We start from the raw sequence: 21,535 nt of genomic DNA on the forward strand, positions 1-21,535 counted from the left end.
ATTATGCTCCATGTTGAAAAGTACGTGCAAATATCAGACAACCGCGGATGTAAGTTGTTTTCCAATTTTCACCGAGGACATTGTTGTATTTCAACGTTACGAAGAATACATATTCCCTTAAAAACAGTATTATTAGATTCCAGACAGTTGCTGGCTACATTTACTAGTAGTAAACCTTGATGGGTAGTATACATCGTTACAGTGACATTGTTGTATGTGTCAGAGCGTAAATGCACCTTTTTATTAGGACCCCAGATAACCTGGATGGGATAGGTACATTGACCTTGTTGTGTATGACAGGTGGCCAGTATTCGTTCTTTGGAGAGACCACCGGTTTGACAGCCTTTAAGGCAGCAGCTGACCGACTACTGATGGACCTCAGCCTCTGCGACGAATACGATAATACTATTGAGGTAATTGAATCCATAACTTGATGAGAACAATTCCTTTTCGTAAAAATTCTGCATGTGATCGGTTTAGCTTGTATTCTTAAAGACGGTGTTAATTCCACAGCAGAAAGCGTTCCCGATCTCTGATGTGTGTCATAAGAGCCGGTTGATTAGATTGAACTCATTGCAGTTTGTGACCTAGTTGAGATGTGTCCACTGGCTTCGATTGTTGTTCATGCTGCCAGTCACTGCTTTGGGTGCTAATGGAAAATTCAGTTATATTCTAGAATTTCCTGATTCCTCGAATTCTGTTCCAGATTGATCGTCGCGCATTTGTTCTAACGTCAAAACAGAATAATTTCACCAGAATACTTAACATGGACCCCACCGTCGGCAACAACACACATTTCGTCTTTACTTTGTCACAGGGTGCCGAAACAAAGGTGAATTGAAGAGATATTTGTGAAACATAACCGCATAGAAGGATAGGAGAAGCGTTATTTAAATCACCCCATTCTATATGCTAAATGGCGACTTACACATTGTACATTGTCCTTGCGTTTGTGTTGACCAGTCTAAACAAAATGCTTCATTTTCTCATAGATCAGAATTGAAGATCCTTCTGGGGCTGTTTATGATTCCAGTTCATCTGAATACGGCAAAGATGAACTCTGAACATAATAAGATTCCTTTTCCCATTGACCAAGGTAAGATAAAGTAAAGATAAAAGTACAACTGTCTTAACATTTACGATGTATATTATCATTGTTACATGTAATATATAACTACATACATGTTGAAGGAAGAAATTGTAATACATATTTCATAATTATATGAACGACTAGTGGAAGAAAACATGTATCTAATCTGATCTAATGTCACATATTGCAACGGCAGATTGCCTCACAGATTACAACAGTTTCAACCCCATCAAAGGCATCCCGGTAACGCATATATTCAATGATGCAAGATTGGAAAATGAATTTCCCCACTGAGCTTTGATTAAAGGGGATCTGATAAATGAATGTACAACTCTAGTGTACTGTTTGTGTTCTATTTAGTTCTGAAATAAGTATCCCAAATTCACAATAATAATTTTACAATAATTCAAGCGATTAGATCATGACCTTTTTAATGAAGAATCGCCCCACTCTTTCGCCTCTAAACATACCTCTGTGCCAAAAATTCAAAATTGCCTCTGAGGGGATACTGTGAGGTTTACACTGGCTGCACTTATATTTCAATAAGATTACACCACGTTATGTTTTAACATTTACTCCTAGACGGGGACATGGAAGTATATGTTAAAACGCGACTCTAACGCGAACGAGGGCATAACGGCTGTGGTAACGTCACGCCCAAGGGTTGGCACCCTGCCCTTGAAGGTGGATACCTGGATCAGCTCTAAGACCTATGACTACTCAGGAGGTCGTAGTGGAGTCGTCGCTTACGCCTACGTTCACCAGGGATACGCTCCAGTCATCAGGGCTTTTGTGGATGTGGAGGTGTCCAGACCAGGAGACATATTTAACATAACTCTCTATGATGATGGCAAACGTGAGTATTATGTGATTTAGAACCATTACCTTAATTAATATCTTCTTGTGCAGTGTGGCCAAGAGGCAAGTGTCAATTGTAAGTCGCCCGATGAATAAAAGGAGATAAAGGTGATACCGATACATGAAAAATCAATATTTTTTAAAAGTAGTGTTGTTGCGCCTACGAACAACACCGATCACTCGAACAACATGTGGTATATTCGGCAACCATGATGTAAACCAGTACAAAACAGGGAATGATGAACTATAACATTCCGTACAAACAGAAAGAAACAAACGCGGATTGAACGTGATGGCGTAACCACCCTTCCTCCTGTCTTCCAGAGAAAACAAATCATATTTGGTCATTAGGAGTGGCTCTGAGGAGAGTCGGCATTACTCGGTTACAGTCTGTCATATACTCTTTGAGCGAAACTGAGATTGGGTAAACTTACGTATTTGAAGACACGTGTTTGTCAAAGATGAGCTGGCCATAACGTTTCATTACGTCTGCGGCATACCATGTCCGGTACGGTTTTTCTTGACTGAGGGTATAGTTGTGAAGGGATACGCTTCAAAGACATGCAGTGATGGCAAGCTTCTGTTGCCAGGGATGTAGCTGTATCAATATCCAATAGCCTATCGACCAATGTATCGTATTCAGCGTAGTTTAAGCTACGTACGAGCATCGTGTTTGTATTTTATTTAGACCTTTATTCGAGGTGAAAATCCCCCCAACGTTTTCGAAGCGAGCGACCACATAAAACTGGTTTCCGATAGGTATATAGCTCATACGACCGATTCTAAAATAATGGATTGTGGCTTCTAAAATTGCTTTCAGCGTCCATCGTTGCATCTGTCGTGATCAGCGTTGTTCAGACTACCTACAAGCATCGTGTTTGTATTTTATTAGACTTTATTCGAGGTGAAAATACACCCAAACGTTTTCGAAGCGAGCGATCTCGTGTTAAGACTTTTGAAGCGGAAGTGGGATTTGTTGTAAGACTGGATCCAGACATCCTCTGCGCTAGACATCCTTTGCACTACTATAGACAGAGCCCGGTTTAAGAGGATGATGCAATTCTATGGATAGACCCGTTTAATTTGCATTGTGTCTGTCAGCCGTCCCGCCAGTGGGGTGGTAGAGAGCTGGACTGGAAATACAGCATTTGGAGTTTGAGACAGGGTAGCAGCCGAGACTTTTGCAAGTGAGTGGAGGTATATAGGTCACGCCAGCATTCCTCCATGAGCGCTGGACTGGTCTAGATAGTGAGATGTGTTATGCTGGCGTTCCTACATGAGCGCTGGGCTGGCCTAGATTGCTCACTCAGGCTACGAACGAGAACGTTCTAACACATAATAAGCCTGCATGGGAGCTTGTATGTCAACAACAGGCAGTGAGCAAAAACCAGCTACCGGGGACCTGATAACCAAGTTTTTTGCTCGAAAATTATTAATCTTTTGATTTCTAGAGGAATTTTGGCTGCCGGGGACGTTTTGCTACTTTTTTTAACCTTTCTATCTTTCTATGTTAATATCTACAAATTAGTTTAACGTTAATCTTTTATGAAATCTTTGTTCTTGGTAAGGAAGGTTTTAATTATCTGTTGTCAGCCCTGTTTTAAGAACTTCTTTTTCTCGACTTCGCTGATGTCAGCGTTTTTTCTAGACTTGGTTCGAATCTCCTGTTTCATTCGGTGATATTTAGTGATTTCAGACATCACTAAACGAAACTCTTCCTCTGAGATTTGCTATCAGAGATTGCTGTCGAGATATGATAATCGATCGTGTTTAGCTTCGCTTCGGCTAGAATTCTGATTTCATCGTGTTTCAGCGCTTTACCTTGAAGCCGACTTGAAATGAATTTAAGGGTTACTCCTACCAGTTCCGATACCCCGGCTGCTATTTCTAACTCGAGGACAAAGGGGGCGGCTATAATGGTTGATAATAAGCTGACGTCAGCCGTGCCGTGTCCCATGCTGGTCACCATTAAGGTAGTGTCTACACCGTCCAGAGCATTTGTTGCCCTATGGTATTTTTTTGGTAATCCAATGCCCACGTCACGTTCTTGTTCCAGTTGAGGTCTGATCTCACTGATTTGTCGTAAACGAAAACCATCCACGGTTTCGAGCGTTTGAGCCACTTCGTCCATGGCTGGATACATCCCAACTCGTGTATAATATATGTTAGGAAATAAGCTTTAATTGTTCCCCCCGTCAATCATTGATGAATATACTTTAAGCTGATGAAGTATATATGCTCGGATAAATTAATTGCATGGAATATTATGCGTTTAGACAGAATAACCTTGATTCCCTCGATCCTCGATCCTTGTTATGGGAGCTGTTCCTGGTTGTATATAAATAGGACAACGTTGATGTTGATGGCGATCATACCAGCGTATGCTTAACCCAACCAGAATTGTCGAATCTTTTGTGGGGGCATCTCCAAGAAAAACTTCAATAATAAGGGTAGAACCTTGTATCACAGTGACCGACGACTGTGGGCCTTCATTATATTTTTTTTTAAATACATCCATTTATCTTCGGTTTCCGGACAGGTGACTGTCATATTACCCGTTTGATTTGGTAATGTTGATACGTACATTCCCTTTTCTTCAACCGGAATAAAACTATCCAGTAGAACCCCCTTGTTTTCTAGTTTGATGACATTACGATCATCATCCATGACTAGATAGGGGTAGATAAGGACAAGATTGATGATCCAGTGCAATTGAGATTCGATGATCACTTCTTGTCATTGGTACACATTGTTTTGTAAGTGCAATACGCATATGGCACTTTCCGTACCGGTGTAACAGGCCAGAGTATACCCCTGTCCCAGACTATACCCGGGGTTAAACTGGGCTAGGGCTGACCGAATCCTCACATGTCCCCAAGATCGGATAACGCATGCAATGGAGGCCTGTGAACACAGGTTGGAAACGTCACCCATGGTTATACTCGATTATGGAAGAGCCTTAAATTGGTTTTCCGACAATTTCTCATGCGTAAACTTTAAGCTGATGAGATGGATATTTGGAGGTAAATTTTTTTTTGTGAGCGCGATTTTTTTCTCCAAATTAATCGTCACCCGTCAAGACTAGCATAAGCATTGACATCATTCTGTATATAAATCGTGCAAACATGATTTTGATGTTTTTAGGCCAACAGAGTTTGAGTTTGACTCCAGGTAATGTTGATCGGGGGAGGCCTCCCCGAGAAAGGCTTTGATATAAAGCATCGAATTGGATGGAATCCCTTGTAAGACATGTGACGCATCTTTGAATTCAAGCACCAACGTTACTGTAAACTCGGATATTTTGGCTATCCGGCCGTCTCGCTAGCAAATGACCAGCTTTTCTAGAGATGAGGTTGACGAGCACACTTCTTCTTTGCGAGGGGACATAAGCCACGATGAGAATCCCCTTATTAATGGCTTTCATTAAATGACGATCCTTCGCCTCCGCAAACACGTAAGGTGACACGAGGGCGATTTGGATATCTTCAAAACAAGTATTAATTCAAAGTCAAGTGCTATTCCTAGGAAAATCTCCGGGCAGAGGGACGATATTGGGGTAATGCCCCTAATCGACGGGGCATCGGGATATGACAAGAAATACTGCCTCGCTAGAACAATAGAGTGACGTCACTGGAGGTTTATAAGGCAAGGCATACGCTTTAAAATTAAGAAATAACATTTACAGGCGAACAGATGTGAGCGGTGGTGGTAACCTAAGAGATTTAGACGATGTAATAACCAGAGGTCTCTTAAAGAAAGACGCAGTACAATCTCGTCCTCAATGACAATAACAAATGGGTGATGGTACCAGCATTCGATGGCAATCTAGGCAATTTAGACAGTGTCGAGACCTGAGGTCTCTTAAAAAACATGTTGTACCAGTTCGCCCTAACCGATGATAAGCAATGGACGTTAATCTCCTCCCAAATCGACTGGCTACTTAATACCACCCTCGTTTCCCGAATAAAGCTGGTCATTTGCTAGCGAGTAGACCGAATAGTCAAAATACGAGTTTACTGTTGGTGCTTGAATATCGAAGACATGACTGATTTCACACAAGGGATTCCAAACCATTCTACGCTTTATATCGAAGTCTTTTTCCCGGAGGCATCAGCCGACCGAGATGTTAAAATTATACTGGGAGTAAACCTCTGTTGACCTCGAAAACATCAAAATCATGTTTGCTCGATTTATATATAGAAAAACGTCTAGCTTACATGAGTCTCAAAGGAGTCATGATTAACTTGGAGAATAAAATCACGCTCACGAAGATTTTTCTACATCCAAAAATCCATCTCATCAGCTTAAAGTTTGCCCACGGGAAGTTGTCGGAGAATCAATTGAAGAATCTTCCATAATACGAGTATAACCATGGGCAACGTGGTCACCCCGAATCAAGTACGTTATCCACCATCGCGTTCTCCGATCTCCGGGACATGCTAGATTTGACCAACCGGACTGAAGACACCTTGTATGTCCTGCACTTACAAAACAACCGTGTACCAACGTCGAGAAGTGATCTTCGAATTGAACTGGATCATCGATATTGTCCTGACCTACCCCTATCTTGTCATGGATGAGGATGGTTATGTCATCGAACTGAAAAATAATGGGGCTCTACTGGATGTTTTTTCCGTTCAACGAAAACAACGTTACCAGATCAAACGGGTAATATGTAAGTCACCCGTCCGGAACCCGAATATAAACTGATGCGATTGAAGCAAATTATAATTATGAAATCCCAGAAACGTGGATTAAAGTGATACAAGATTCTACACTCATTATTGAAGTTTTCTTATAGATGACCCGCAAAGATGTACCAATTTAAATTGGTTAAAAACTGACGCTTGGTATGATCGCCATCATTATAAACGTTGTCGTATTTATTCACAACCAGGAAGAGCCCCCACCGCAAGCCTCAAAGGGGTCATTGTTTTCCTAGAGCCTCTCATTTCACTCGACTACATTCATTTATCCGAGCATATGCACCTTGTCAGCTAAAAGGACATTCATCAACAATTGACGGTGGATCAATTAAAGCCTACTTACTAAACTTATAACATACTCGAGATGGGATTGTATCCGGCCATGGACGAAGTGTCTCAAACGCTCAAAACCGTGGATGGATTTCGTTTGCGACAGATCAGCAAAATTAAACACGAATTGGACACAGCCCTCGTGGCAGCTAGCATGGGATTAGGCGTGGCAGGCGTCAGCTTATTATCCACCATCGTGGAAACACCCGTCGTCCTTGGGTTAGAAACAACCGCCGGGGTATCGGTGGTGGCGGGAATAGCCCTTACATTCATTTCACGTCATCTGCAACGGAAAGCACTGAAGCATCACGAGATCAGGGTTCTGGCCGAAGCCAAGTTAAACACGATCAACAATCATATTTCCACGCGATCACCGATAGCATAATCTACGAGGAAGAGTTTCGTTTGGTGATGTTGGAAATTCGCAAAATACCAGCAAATGAAAGAAGACATACGAACCAAGACTCGGAAAACCGCTGACATTGGCGAAGATGAGTAAAAAAAGCTCATAGAACAGGGTCGACAACAAATCATTCAAACCTTCCTGACAAAAAATAGTATCTCATCAAAGATTCACCTTAAACTGTTTTTGTTGATGTAAACATAGCCTCGTGAAAAAAAATTCCCCTCCAATAACCCTTGCAATACAATGCAAGAAACCTCATTCTCACTATCTAGAGACCAATCCAGCGCTCATACATACTATGTCAGTGGAACGCTCATGTATGAACGCTGGCATGACCTATATACCTCCAGTCACTTGCAAAAGTTCCTGTTGCTTTCCCGACTCGAACTCCAAATGCTGGATTACGAGTCCAACAATCTAACCATCACATTGGCAAGCCAGCTGATACCTCAGTGCTCGGAACTTTGGGTCTCGCTAGAGCGGCGCTTTTTTAAGGGGGGCTGGAAGGCTTAATTCCCACAAATAAGCCTCTAAGGCGCATCTGCGGCAGAAACCGCGATATAAAGTGTATCCCCAACAACATCGAAAAATACATTTCCTTCTCATTAAACGGGCTGAAATTCATTGACATCATCCAGTTTCATCCAGTCTCTCGCCAATTTGGTCAAGGCCAACGATACCATCCCCATCACTAATTGATACACCGACGGGGCAACTCAGTCTTTGCTGTTGAGAAAGGGTGTGTACCCCTAGGAGTACATAGACGATTGTTCTAAGTTTGAGGAGACATGATTACCCCCATCGACCGCTTTTATAGCCGCTTAACCAAATCCAATATCACCAAAGATGATTACGCCCATGCCCTTAAGGTGTGGGAAAACTAGCCTGTCAGAATTATCACGACCTGTATTTTAGAATGGATGTGCTCCTACTCGCCGACGCGTTCGAGGTATTCAGAAAAACGTGTCTAAAACAGTATGGTCTCGATCCAGCCTGGTATTACACCAGTCCTGGTCTGTGGTGGGACGCCTTGTTAAGTATAACCGGCGTGACGTTGGAATTATTAACAAATTACGATATGCATATGTTTATTGAAAAAGGCCTGCGAGGTGGGGTCGTGATTGTCTTCAAACGCTAATAACAAATACGTTAAAGGCTACGATTCGAGTAAACACCCAAACCATCTCCTCTATCTCGATGCCAACAACCTGTACGGCTGGGCCATGAGTCAATATCTACCCACCGGGGGGTTTGAGTGGGTTAATAGCAAAAAGTTTAAACAGGATAACATCATGGCTGTCCCTGAGAATGTTAAGATGGGATACATATTCGAAGTGCATTTGGAATATCTACAGAAATCCACGCTGACCACAACAGTAACCCGCTGGCCCCCAAAAAGCTCACGGTCGATCAAGAATGGATGTCGGGCCATCATCGAGAATTGTTGGGGACCACTAAACCAGCTCAGGTGGAAAAACTTGTACCCAATTTGATGGATAAGAACAAGTACATCGTGCATTATCAAAATCTACAGCTCTACCTGTCGTTGGGGATGAAGCTAAAAAAAATACACCGAGTGCTAAAGTTCGATCAAAGTCCATGGATGGAACCGTACATTCGGTTAAACACCAAGCTGTGAAAACAAGCCACCAGTAATTTCGAGCAAAATCTTTATAAATTAATGAACAATTCCGTGTGTGGCAAAACGATGGAGAATTTAAGAAAATGGATGACCGTAATACTAGTTCAATTGCTCGAAGAGGAAAGAATGAGAAAACTCATAGCCAGCCCAGCCGAAGCAAAGTGTTCAACGAAGATTTGGCAGTGCTGCACATGAACAAAAGCCACATCAGATTGAATCGACAGGTCTATTTGGGGATGAGCATCCTGGACCTCTCCAAACACTTGATGCACGATTTCTTCTACAATTAGCTCAAAAAGCAGTACGGTAATGGATGCCAGTTGTTGTATACCGACACCTACTCCTTGCTCTTAAAAATATAGATTGGTATGATACGAGCAATTATCCATTGGATCACGCTTTACACAATACGACCAATAAAAAGATCCTGGGAAAAATGAAGGACGAATGCACCGGTACACCCACTATGGAATACGTTGGATTAAGACCTAAAATGTATTCCATCCTGAAAGCCGACGACAGTGAAATCCGAAAGGCTAAAGGAGTGAAAAAATACGTGGTTCAACAGCAAATCAAACACATCCTCTTTAAACAGGCTCTCTTCGATAAACACACGTTCAAACACCAAATGAATGTGCTCAGAAGTGACAAGCATAGAATATACGGACTGACCATCAATAAAACATCCTTGTCGCCCATGGATACCAAACGATGGATTGCTCATAACGGTATTACGACTTATGCGTACGGACACAGTGGTATTAAAAAAAGAATCGCGAATTATACATAAATTATGGAAAAAACACTACAAAAACGCGCGTTTTTTCATGGCTGCTGGAGAGGGAAACACATTTCAATACAACCAGCCGAACTGCTGCAGGAACCCCGTTGTAATACTACTGGGGTTATTGAAGCGATCCAGGACTGTCCTTGGTACAACAATACATTCCCGCCGATGAAAGATCGTAGTCCTTAAACAGTGGTTGGAGGTTTCACAATGGACAAAGCTACAACCTTATGTGGACTTGCAGTCAAAGAACCCCTACTCCAGATCCAACCCAAGAGGTTGGTTGATTTGGGGCAGACTACTGTTTTGGAGGCGATGAGGCAAGGGTTATTGCGATGAAGGCAGTGAGGACAAAACGCCAGTTATGTAGAGATTCCTCAGCTGTGTCCCCACCACAAATCACATCATCAGCTAGTTTGATCACACGTCCTTCCTGAACAAGATGACCAAGCACGCGTGACATCAGATCCTCAAGATAAACCTCTGAACCAGGCATCCCCATAGCACAGCGTGTGTGCACGCGGTTTTCCTTTGAAAGGTGTGACAACCCCGCAATATCTCATGGAGTTGTGAGACAAAGGTATATGATGAAATGACTTCAGTAGGTCGGATTTGACAATGAACTGCCACTTGCCTATATCTCTGATCACATTGTCAACATAAGGGCAGGCTGTGTTTAACAATACTGTCCAACCTCTCCGAAAGAAGTCAGTAACCTACTCCCACCATTTGGTTTCCGCACCAGGAAAGACATATTGAGGCATTCAACAGTTATGTTGACCTGCTCGGGCTTGGCCTCATTTTCCAGCTCTTCAAATTCACATTTTAGTTCATTCAAGGCATCACGGTTGTAATGCATGTTCACAAATGCCTGCAAGTCTCCACTGTACTTTGACACTGATGGATGAAACACTAGATCAAATTCCTCATGGAGATCAGTGAATTTACTAAACACTTCAGGGTCAAGGATTGTTGCCTGGCAGGAGGGAGCTCGGATCAAGGAAGCCTGAGTAAGTCTAGCCATGGCACGACTGCTATGATGTTGGCCATAACAAATGGCGTTCAAACCCTTGATAACGATCTGGTTCTTGGCGGGTCGAGTAGCAATATCATTGCTTTTATGGAAAAGAATTCTTGCAAGCATGTCGACATCAAGTCGTTTGACAACGAGGGCGTCAAGTTGGAAAGAATCGTTTTCTCTGGTAAATGTGAAGTGGACTCTCCAACTGCTTGTCGGCCCGTTGGGATGCACTACTGATGTACTACTATTAGATGAGCCATGACCTGACAAATGACCCCAATTTCCATGTATGGGACGCCCTCCAGAACATTCCATTTGAAAAATGAGGGAAACAGGTTGTCGTCTCAAAATTGAAAAGTCCAATTTCTTCGTGCAAATCGTGTTTTAATTGTTATATCATACTAAGTGTGTGTAAAGCTAAGATCCTTAGAAACTGAACAAAGACAAATATAACTTTATTCACAAAACACCCCAAACAAATGCTAGAGAAAAGAACATTTGTTATGTACACAAACGGATGTATAATCGGTATATATTCTGGTACATCCTCTCCACACAGGGGTCAAATACCGAATAGAACCATTATGGAATTTACTTATTCAGGCGTACTTCGGACCTTAGTCGTCACTTTCTGAATCGGTGTCTGTGTCTAAATCACTTGCCATTCCTACTTCGATCACGATTCTGTCAAATTCTTTTTCTACTGCAATTTCCCGTTGCCAGTAGCCATTTTCAATGATTTTAACATGTTTACAACGTTCAGACCATTCCAGACATTTTCTCGTTTATGGCAACCCTTAGCAAGGTTTTTGTGAACTGCAAGTTTTGTTTAGCAACATATTGTTTTACATTGGCCCAGATCAATTCAATTGGGTTCAATTCTGCGTGGTAAGGAGGAAGACGTAGTACATCATGGCCATGTTGTTTCAGCAGTGTCTACTCTATAGACAGGGCCAATATGTTGGATTTTGCCAGACACAATTGTTCGGCTTTGAGCATTTTATCGTCAAATGCAATATTGTGCCTTTGTAGCCAAGCTTTGATGTCATCTTTTCTGTTAGCCGTTGTTTGACATTTGTTCACTTGCTTACTGCGGTGTGGCGCATTATCAATAACAATGATGGAGTGGGGTGGACTGTGGGATAATTTTTTCTGCAGCCACTTTGAAAAATTATCAAAATTCATCTCGTCATGATAATCTGCTGATTTCAGCTTTGAGTCAAATACAAGTAAAGCATTTGGTACAAAACCGTTTTCGGACCCCACATGAACAACAATAAGCCGAGGTCCGGTACCGGACGGCTGAACCCCATTTATCACAACTTCACCATCAAGCTGCCAACATTTTGGAACAATGCTGGAACCATGTTTCATCAATAAAGATGATTATTCGATGTTCATCTCGACATTTTTTATTGCAAGTAAGTATTGCATGTGCTTTGCAACGATGTCTTTTCGTTCCATTAAAACCTTACGATTTGACTGTGTTTTTCACCACCTAAACCCCATGTCTTTCAGATTTGTTCAAAAACTTTCCTTTGAACCCTGGTAATGCAATTGGCTTCTTGCCATATCATATATCATATCTAGAGTAGGCAGTTGCTTTTGTACTCCATATAAACTTTGTACAAATTGACGGACTGCACACCGGTCAAAATCATGAAGTTTGTGCTTGGACGTTTTTGGTTTGCGCAACTTATAAAAGTAAGCCTACTCGTACCCCTGTCACCTACCGTAGCTAGGCTACTTTTTTGACATAGCGTCTACTTTGGTTGACTCCCTTGCCTGACAATGAACGATTTGCCCATTCTCCCCACGTGTTAAACAGAAGTGGTATCGAGTTCATGCTACGGTCAGCATGTATTGCAAGTGTTAAATCTACCCGTAGCAACCAAGTCTATTCGTCTAGATTCCCTGTCCCGCCTACCATGTTGTTCGTAGCACCAGTGTCTAAAGTTAGACGAACTGGGTGAGGCTCATAAAAGGCGTTGAGGAATAGGGAGGGTTCAACACTCACACGTTTAATGCTGGTCTGATCAAATAAGAGGTTCTGTTCTTCTTCCTGCTCATCGTCTGAGCACTCACTACTCTTCCTCCTCGCCAATAAATCTAGAACTGCCAGACATCTGCGCTTCTCGCAATCCGTGAGATATCTGCAACTGTTAAGGTAATTGGTATTTTAAGTTGGATGCCCGGCTGTTTTGCACAAGATACAGAATTTACCCACTGAAGGGTTACCTTACTTAGACATCTGGTTGAGACTAGTGGGAGGCTGTTTGTTGTTTGGGAAGGTGGACGTATAAGCTCTAAATGCTTTTGTGTCTTCAATGCTACACAGTTCGTCCAGCAATGACGACAGGGCTTGTGAAATCTCAGGTTGGAGTGACGCCAGAGTCGGATTATGGAATTCAGACCCATACTATCGCTTGGCAAGTTGAGGGAGACCAGGATGGATCAGCTGTAACCACAATAATCGTGATTTTCATGGTTGGGGAGAGATCTTCATCAGCGACTGGTTCCAGACCATGGTGTTGAATGCTACATCCGGTAGTGAGAAGGTTGTCTTCTATGAAAGCGACAAGCCTTTGAAACAAGTCCTCAGGACGTTCCTCTGTCTGGAGTTCTATGTCAACACTATCTAGAAAATGGGTTGCAGTGGATTGGAACCCATAATGCTGCCTGACCTTCTGCCATATGTCATGAACAGAGTCAAGCTGTCAAAGTCAAGCTACACATTTTTCTGCGCTGCTGTTTTTCATCATCCTGTAAGCCCCGAGTAGGATTAACGGCAGTTTTTTTTCTCCAACGTGAAGTCATCTGCGAGACAAGGGGAGAAATTGTCATCTGATGACAAGATATAAACTAGATTCTGTCGCCAGTTTTCAAAAGATGTTATGGTTTCGTGTTTGGTCAACTGCCACTGCATTGGAGCCCGATTTTTAGCCATGATTTCGATTACAATACTGTCACGAAATTGCAAGCACTCACGACGTTACATGAACGTCCAATGAACATAACATGTTTGTGCAGGTTGCTCATCGATTGTGTAGATATGAAAATAACCGATGTCACTGGAATCCTATTTGTCGGATTATTGACGTGAGTAAGAACGCCGCTGCCACCACACCAATGAACATAACCGATCTCACCATGCGTTTATTCGGCAACCATAATGTAACTAGTACAAAACTCGGAATGGTCAAGTATACCATTCCATACAAAGAAAAAGAAACGAACGCCGATTGAGCATGATGGCGTTGTTCTTTTGGGATTTTTGTTATAATTTTGCCATAATAATGCTGGTTTGTTTAGATGGAACGGATACACAGCGCACAAACGCATAGTCGTTTACGTTCAAAAGTTTCAACTTGCATGAATATGTCATGGAAAAAGTGGTTTGCAATATGTACGTTCTGTTCTGAGGAATCGTAAGCAGGGAAATTGGCTATAGACAGCCGGTTTGCTTGAAGACGATCATTGGCATTCTTTATCTAACTGAAAGAATATCGTTATGTCATCTCACTGCTGTAAATCGAAACATCGCCATTGGACGTTTGGAAGCTGGAGAGTCTCTTGCCGTTGCACGTCGCCTCAGTGTTCTATCAATCGTTCATCAGACCGATATCAACAAAGCAAGTTTACGCAAAAAGTGACAGACCTCTAAGTGATAGACCTCTGATTACCACTGCAACATAGGTACATTCGGGAACTTCAATTGTGGAATCAAACTGTCACAACAACTGCAAATGCAAGTGCAGTGTCTGGTTTGAGGAGAGTGCCGGCGCAAACCATTCGTAAACGATCTCTTACGAGAAACTGGACTCTATTTTGGCCCTGTGCCGCTACGACTACATCGACGTCGACGGGTCCAGTAGTGCAACTAACGTTCGATTCTGGTATCTACAAAACTGGCGACGTGTAGGGTTCTGTGGTGAATAAATCTCACTGCTTCCGTGACGTGACAGAAGAATGCGTGGTGGTGTGAGTGTCATGACATGGGGAGCCATATCCTAAACGCAGACATATAACATTGTGCGCCTACATGGCAATTTGACTGCAATTCGGTACAGAAAAGAAATCTTAAGATTTCACATCATTCCAATCATTGACCGTCAGAGGAAGTTGTTCCAGCATGATAATGCCAGGCCTCATAGCTATTCAGTATCTTCAGAATGAAAACATCACAGTGCATCCATGGCCTTCCAAATCGCCCGACCTCAACACCATCAAACATTTGTGGGATGACTTCGGTCAATGCATACGTGAACGCCAACTTATGCCCACTTACCCCCAGTCGCTGGCACTGGAAGAGGAATGACCTAGGATTCCACAAGGTCGAATAAAAAGACTTATTCAGTCCATGCCGAGGCGGCGCAGAGCAGTTTTGGCGGCCAATGGTGGCCACAACAGATATTGAAGATAACGCCGAACTGGGAACGGACACCTTCGCTTATTGAACTTTTTCTAAGCTATACACGTTGTGATCTTTACACTGATAAACTTGACTGCAATAGATCCAGATTTGCAAGTGTTATCTCACTTTAAAGTTAGCACAATAAATTCGTGAAAGTACATCTATTCGTTTATCTTTGGGATGATTTAAATGCGGTGTCGGACCGGGAAAGCGAAATTTCAATATTCCCTATTCCCGGTAAAGCGAAGACCAAAGTTGTACTAGAAGTGCCGCGAAAGCGAATTGCTATGAAAACATCGGATTACCGTACTTCAGATTAACGCGCGACCCCAATACTCGATCTGTTAACCTCTTTACTGAGATGAAGTTTCAGTTGTTTCAAGTTTTCAGCACTTGATCTATGACAAGTTTAAGCATCGGTGTAGGAAAACCTTCCGAGAAAACAAGTATTGAGGCTGTATAGTAATTTGTTAAATTTTTTTTCACTTATTTGACTATTTTATTTAACCCACCGTGCAAAGACGGTTGTTCGAGCAGATGTCACTAATTCTCAGTTAACTGGGACAATTGCTGTCGCCGACATTTTGGTTGTCGGTGCTTTCAAATTTGATAAAAAATCTAGGTGTAGCTGTGCAGGTATTCTAAATAACATAAAATTTTCAATAAGTATCAGCTTTCATTAGGAGTGCAGTAAGTTATATTGCAGTGTCAGAAGCAAACATTTGGTTCTATGGCAGCATGTTTGCTATGTACGGAAGCGTAGTAGGGCCATGGTTAAAATTTTTTTGGTCTTTCTGTCTCCTACGGAGATAGTTAGTCCTACGTAGGAGATACTAAGTCCTACGTAGGAGATACTAAGTCCTACGTAGGCGATAGTAAGTCCTACGTAGGAGATAGAACACCCACCTTTATTCAACGGAAGTTTTGTTATATTTAGTGTCATGAAAGGTGGTTAACCAACCAAAACCCCAAACCCACGTTTAGATTATGTCGGTAGAGTCAGAGTAATTTACGTTACGTTGTGTTTGTTTACAGCTTTTCTCGTGGTAAATCATCGCACAGACCCACAAGATATTTTTTCTTGATTGGCCTGTTCATCTATTCTCGATATCTGAAAACATATAGTTAACATTGATTTTGCTTACAAGATGGAAAAATATGATCGAAATCAGTAGAGATTTTTTAAGCAAGTAATCATTCGTTACCGTTATAGCTCAAATCTAGCATCCCAGTAATAGTCTTCATCACTGTACATTTGGGGCCCGGCGGTCTGTTGTTATAAATGTGCCCCAACCAAGCATTCTGTATTTATTCACCTTGCCATAACATTATTCATTACCAGAACTAATTTACGTTACTATAATTTACGTTACCGCCATATTTGGAAATTTGGAATGTTTTGCGAAACTTTTGTGTTTTGTTGTTTGGTATTGCCGAAATGTCAAATGTGAATAAAAACTTTGACAATTGAAAGTAGTTTTAGGTTGTTATCGCCCTATATATATATATATATATAAGTAACGTAAATTACATTGCGGTAACGTAAATTACGTCAATGAATGCTTAACGACGTAAGTTGTCTATGCACGATATTTTCAATTCCACCTCCACATGATCCATCCATGTGACTTATCGATGAACAGTCTGTGGCTCAAACATTTATTGTTATCTATATATTAAATTTCTACCATGACTACGGTATCAGACGACGACTCACACTTCTTTGTTTTTCTTGTGTATTGAGAGTCTCGGGAACGCTAAATTCAGTGTTAACTGTAGCTTGACCGTTCCCGCGAAAGCGAAACCTAAATTGAGGAGGTTTAATCCAGATTTCGCTTTCCCGGGCCATAACCGTAAATGCAACAGAAGGGAGAGACAGAGTTTATTTCCGGTAAAAGGCCGTAGGCCCAAAATACATTCAAAGGAAATTCCAGTGTAGTCACTGGAACAAAAGGTGTGCTAAATATTTCGAATACAAAATTATATCACAAATTGAATGCTTCAGATTGCATTGGTATTGGGTACCGAAGTATAATTATATTATTATGTTTTGCCTATTGCTCGTAGAGCTAAAGTATTCTTACTGGTTCGTTTTTCACAGTCCCTGACAACACAAACAATGACGGCGTTTACAGCAACTATCTGCTCGGCTTCAAGTCCAACTCCCGTTACTCTATGGATGTGAGGGTTGAGTCGGTGGAGGGAGAGACTGTCATCATCAAATCTGGGAATACCCTGTCTGGCAGAACACTCTCTGTCTTTCAGAGTAAGTGTTATATTTATACAGCAACACATTTCCTTGACAACAAGACAAGAGTTTGTCCATTGTAGGCCATTAATTAGCCCAGTTATATCAGCATATAAGCTTAATGTTGGAGGTTAGTCTGAAGGGATGCTGGTCTTCGGCACAACACATGAACATGAGTTCTGGTGCTGACTAACCTTCAAACATAGTCGTGACGAAACGGAATCCGAACCCAGGATCATACGTTTCTGGCATGCCAGAGGACCACAACTCTGTACAGCCTCAGAAGACTAGTCCACCCGTCCCCATCTACCATAAACGAGTATCACACAGCCTTAAATTGGATCAGCTAGTTTAAAGACAAATGTACTTAAAGACAAATGTTCCAGTCGTATCAGCTTTTCTGTATCAGCCCCGATCAGCACGTATCGCTTATTCACCTCGATTTTGATTTGTTACGCCATAGAGCCCATCACTTTCAACAATACCAAAAGCCTATTGATTTGGGCTTTTCATCTTCATGAGGCGGATACGCCCTGATTTAACTGAACTACAGCTGAACTACTAGCTGAGTCCACGTCTTCATTAGAACCAGTATCTAACATCTAACTTGTATACTTCATCACTCGGTTATCAGCAAATTCAGTTGTCTTAATCCATGGATGATGTGCACTTTTCGGATGAATGGATTTCAATGTTTCGAGTAATTTTGATTATGTAAGTGAATGCTGAGTAACGTCGTTCCATTAGCTATACGACACTAGCCTATAATAGTATACTCAACGTTCCATGAAACATACAAAGGGTCCAACCCTTACTGTCCGACTCTTATGAGAAAGATAGGTTATTCATGATCTATCCCAAAATGACCCTCAGTGATTTGTAGGGATTGCGGGAATCGGGTTGTGATGTTAGCTCAGCTGGTGTATTGTCATCGTACCCCTGCAGAGTTCATTGTAGGACGTGATGCCAATATTTATATACCATTGAGACACACGCGTAAAACAATATCCACTTTACTCACTCGTCAAACTTTCCGGACACGTTTACATATGACCCATGAAGGGGAGGAAGTAACAGTGTTACTAAACGTGCACTGCTGTCACTGCAAACACCATTAAAACTATCATGCAACCTTTTCTGATATTGATGGTCGTATATTTCTCCTAGACACAACACCACCAGTGCGTTATGAAAGGATACAAGCTTTCATCAGAACAGCTTGTCATCGGACCTATGTGGGGTTTGTTGTAGGACTCGGGGCGGTGGGGTAGCCTAGTGGTTAAAGCGTTGGCTCGTCACGCCGAAAACCCGGGTTCGAATCCCCACATGGGTACAATGTGTGAAGCCCAATTCTGGTGTCCCCCGCCGTGATGTTGCTGGAATATTGCTAAAAGCGGCGTAAAACCAAACTCAGTTAGTTAGTTAGTTGTTGTAGGACTCTATCTGTTATTTATATACCACGGTGACACAAGAGTAAAGTAACAATCATTCTACCCACTCCCCATCTTATCCAGACACGTACACATACGCTCCATGAAGGGAAGAAACAACCGTATTGGTACACGTGACTGTTGTCAAAACGATCACTGCAACCTTTTCTGATTTTGATGGTCGTATGTTTCTTCTAGACACAACACCACCAGTGAGGAATGAAACGGTGGAAGCTTTCAGCAGAACAGCTTCTCCAGATGCCATAGATATATCTGGCTATAATTCCTCAGTTGACCAGCTGGATCCAGGACGAGTTACCGACCTTGACATTGCTATAGAAAACAAACTCAATCAAACCGTGACCTTGTCTTGGACTGCTCCAGGGGATGACCTGAATGTCGGAAAAGGTGAGGATCATACGTACTAAAGGAAACGTAATTGTGGTTTTCATAAAGTTAAATTAACCAAAATTTATTCCGAATTTAAATGCATATTGATGAAGACATATCCTCGATGCGCGTTTTGAGCGTTTACTGGAACCATGATAATCGCACATGTGTTTTTCTTAAATGTGTGCAACGCACAGTGATAATTTAGCCATGCCTTTCTTTAATAGTCAATAACTCCCACGCAATGCCAAGGTTGATTGTAAATCATCGTTTGCGCGCCGTGAGGAAACAGGAATTTCATCCATATCAAACATGTTATCATGAGATTCTCTCAGGAGACGTCATCTACAGCAAGGCAACATTCATGACATGACGTGGCCCGTCGTCCCGTGGCCCATCTGTCTGTGTCTGTAGGCCCGTGGGGCGTCACCAGGACACCCGTATAAAGAAATCGATACCAAACTGCCACACTATCAGTTCGTACAATTCCTGTGTTGAAAGTAATTCATGGCATCCGGCTCAGGGAGCAAAACTCCCAGCCTCGGGGTGCAGCAAATGTGCCTCCACGTTACCGTTGGTACAACGTGATGTTGACAACGTCTGAGATTCAGAAGGCAAGCGTTGGACAGTAGGCTGTTCACAGATGAGTACAGACTTTATCTTGACAGCTCTAAAGGTCGTGCAAGGAACAGACTGTTTTGGTGACGGTTTCGTTACCACCATAGTCAGGTTCAAACTAAAATTGTAATCATATTGGGTAGCATCACAACTCATGAGAGATCTCAATTCAACATTCTTCATGGCATTCTGAACGTCGTACGCTACCGGGACGACAGATCTCCGCTGCCAATCATCTTCTGAATCCGACCCGCCGCTGCTGCCTCCCCTGTATCAACTCATCTGGTGGCTACAACTGATTTTGACCTTGTCGGTTACACCAACCCTCTTTTAGAACGTATTCTTCTGTCTCTTGTTACATTTTGTTTGTTGTTTAACGCCGCGCCCTGCAATATTCCAGCTATATGGGTCTCCTGTTACAAGAAATTGATTATGTTAACGGTTTTGTTCAGGTAAAACTTTGATACTGGTATCTTCATTAATATAACATTTGCGCCACTAACATAAAGCTTATGTTTACACAAAAGCCGTTGTCAGAGATATACTTCTTGTTTTAATTTCTTTTACATTATGTTAACAGTTTTACATTTTAATCACACATGGTAGTTGTTCATTGCAGTTGCAAAGTATGAGCTGCGAGTTGCGGTGACTTTTGCGAGCCTCAGAGTTAACTTCACACAAGCCTCGATGGTTATGAACGAAGATTTAGTCACCGGAAGCTTGGACCCACTTCCGGCAAGATCGCAGCAAATGGTCACGATTCGGTTACCGATCAACTGGCCAAGTGATTTCTACGTTTTTGGGCTTAAAGCGTTCGACGAAGCCAGTCGCCAGTCAGAGTTGTCGAACCTTCGTTCCATCACCTTGAAGCCTCTCACCATTCCGCAACAAAACCCTGCCCCTGAGCCTGCCCCCGAGCCTGCCACCAACCTCTTGATATGGGTCGGAATAGGCCTGGGAGCGGCCGTAACTGTTGCAGTTGTACTTGTTGTCATAGTGATCTGTATGTGCATGAGGAAACCTAAAACTAAGGAAAATCCGATATAAGGCTCTTTGGCAAAGACGGTGAATGTTAATAGCAGTTTTAGAATTAACGTAGACTAATTATTACAACGTGATTATGTGTAATTTTGCACTGTGCATCTTTATTTGTTTCAATTACTTAAAACACATATCCTCACATTTGCTTGTGCTTGTCCGATGATTATCTTGTGAAACATGTCGAGATTCAGTGCGATTCATTCCAGTGCGCTTTGATGTTACGTTCTTTAGCTTTGCAGATGAAGATGTTAGTAATTTTACATTACACGCTTGCATGATATTCAACTGACACTCTTTTTATATGTTAAAATCTGAAACATTTTTATGACTGAGAACTGAGAGAATTGTTCATTTCCGGGAAGAATTGAAAATGTTATGCTACCAGTAAAATGTAGTTGGACTAGCTGTATGTTAAGATATTGTACAAAAGAGTCCCCAAAACGAAATGGTAAGCTGAGCCATTGTTATTAAACAAATGACACGTGTTGTATGTATTCAATGATAAGCTGCAGTGTCAGGGACATTTGTCAGTGTCGAGAGTTGTCCTTGAGTCG

General features: G+C 42.0%; 2 protein-coding genes across 2 annotated transcripts in view; both read left to right on the plus strand.

The window, feature by feature from the left end:
- The window catches only part of LOC124270282 (calcium-activated chloride channel regulator family member 3-like), a 30,514-nt gene extending 14,373 nt beyond the window's left edge, over window positions 1-16,141 (plus strand). Inside the window, exons 8-9 of the mRNA XM_046705325.1 lie at window positions 14,594-14,597; window positions 16,131-16,141. The gene's annotated coding sequence lies outside the window, so the exon portion shown is untranslated. The remainder of the gene's footprint in view (window positions 1-14,593; window positions 14,598-16,130) is intronic.
- LOC124270280 (calcium-activated chloride channel regulator 4-like) lies at window positions 1,064-20,987 on the plus strand. Its single transcript, XM_046705321.1, has 5 exons — window positions 1,064-1,096; window positions 1,673-1,946; window positions 17,356-17,520; window positions 19,131-19,340; window positions 20,560-20,987. The coding sequence occupies exons 2-5, from the start codon at window positions 1,691-1,693 to the stop codon at window positions 20,985-20,987; spliced, it is 1,059 nt and encodes a 352-aa protein (XP_046561277.1). The 5' UTR covers window positions 1,064-1,096; window positions 1,673-1,690.
- Window positions 20,988-21,535: the final 548 nt, after the last annotated feature.

Source organism: Haliotis rubra, unplaced genomic scaffold (genome assembly GCF_003918875.1).
Source record: "Haliotis rubra isolate DU_JTF1 unplaced genomic scaffold, ASM391887v1 Scf1500, whole genome shotgun sequence".
NCBI classification, from domain to species: domain Eukaryota; kingdom Metazoa; phylum Mollusca; class Gastropoda; order Lepetellida; family Haliotidae; genus Haliotis; species Haliotis rubra.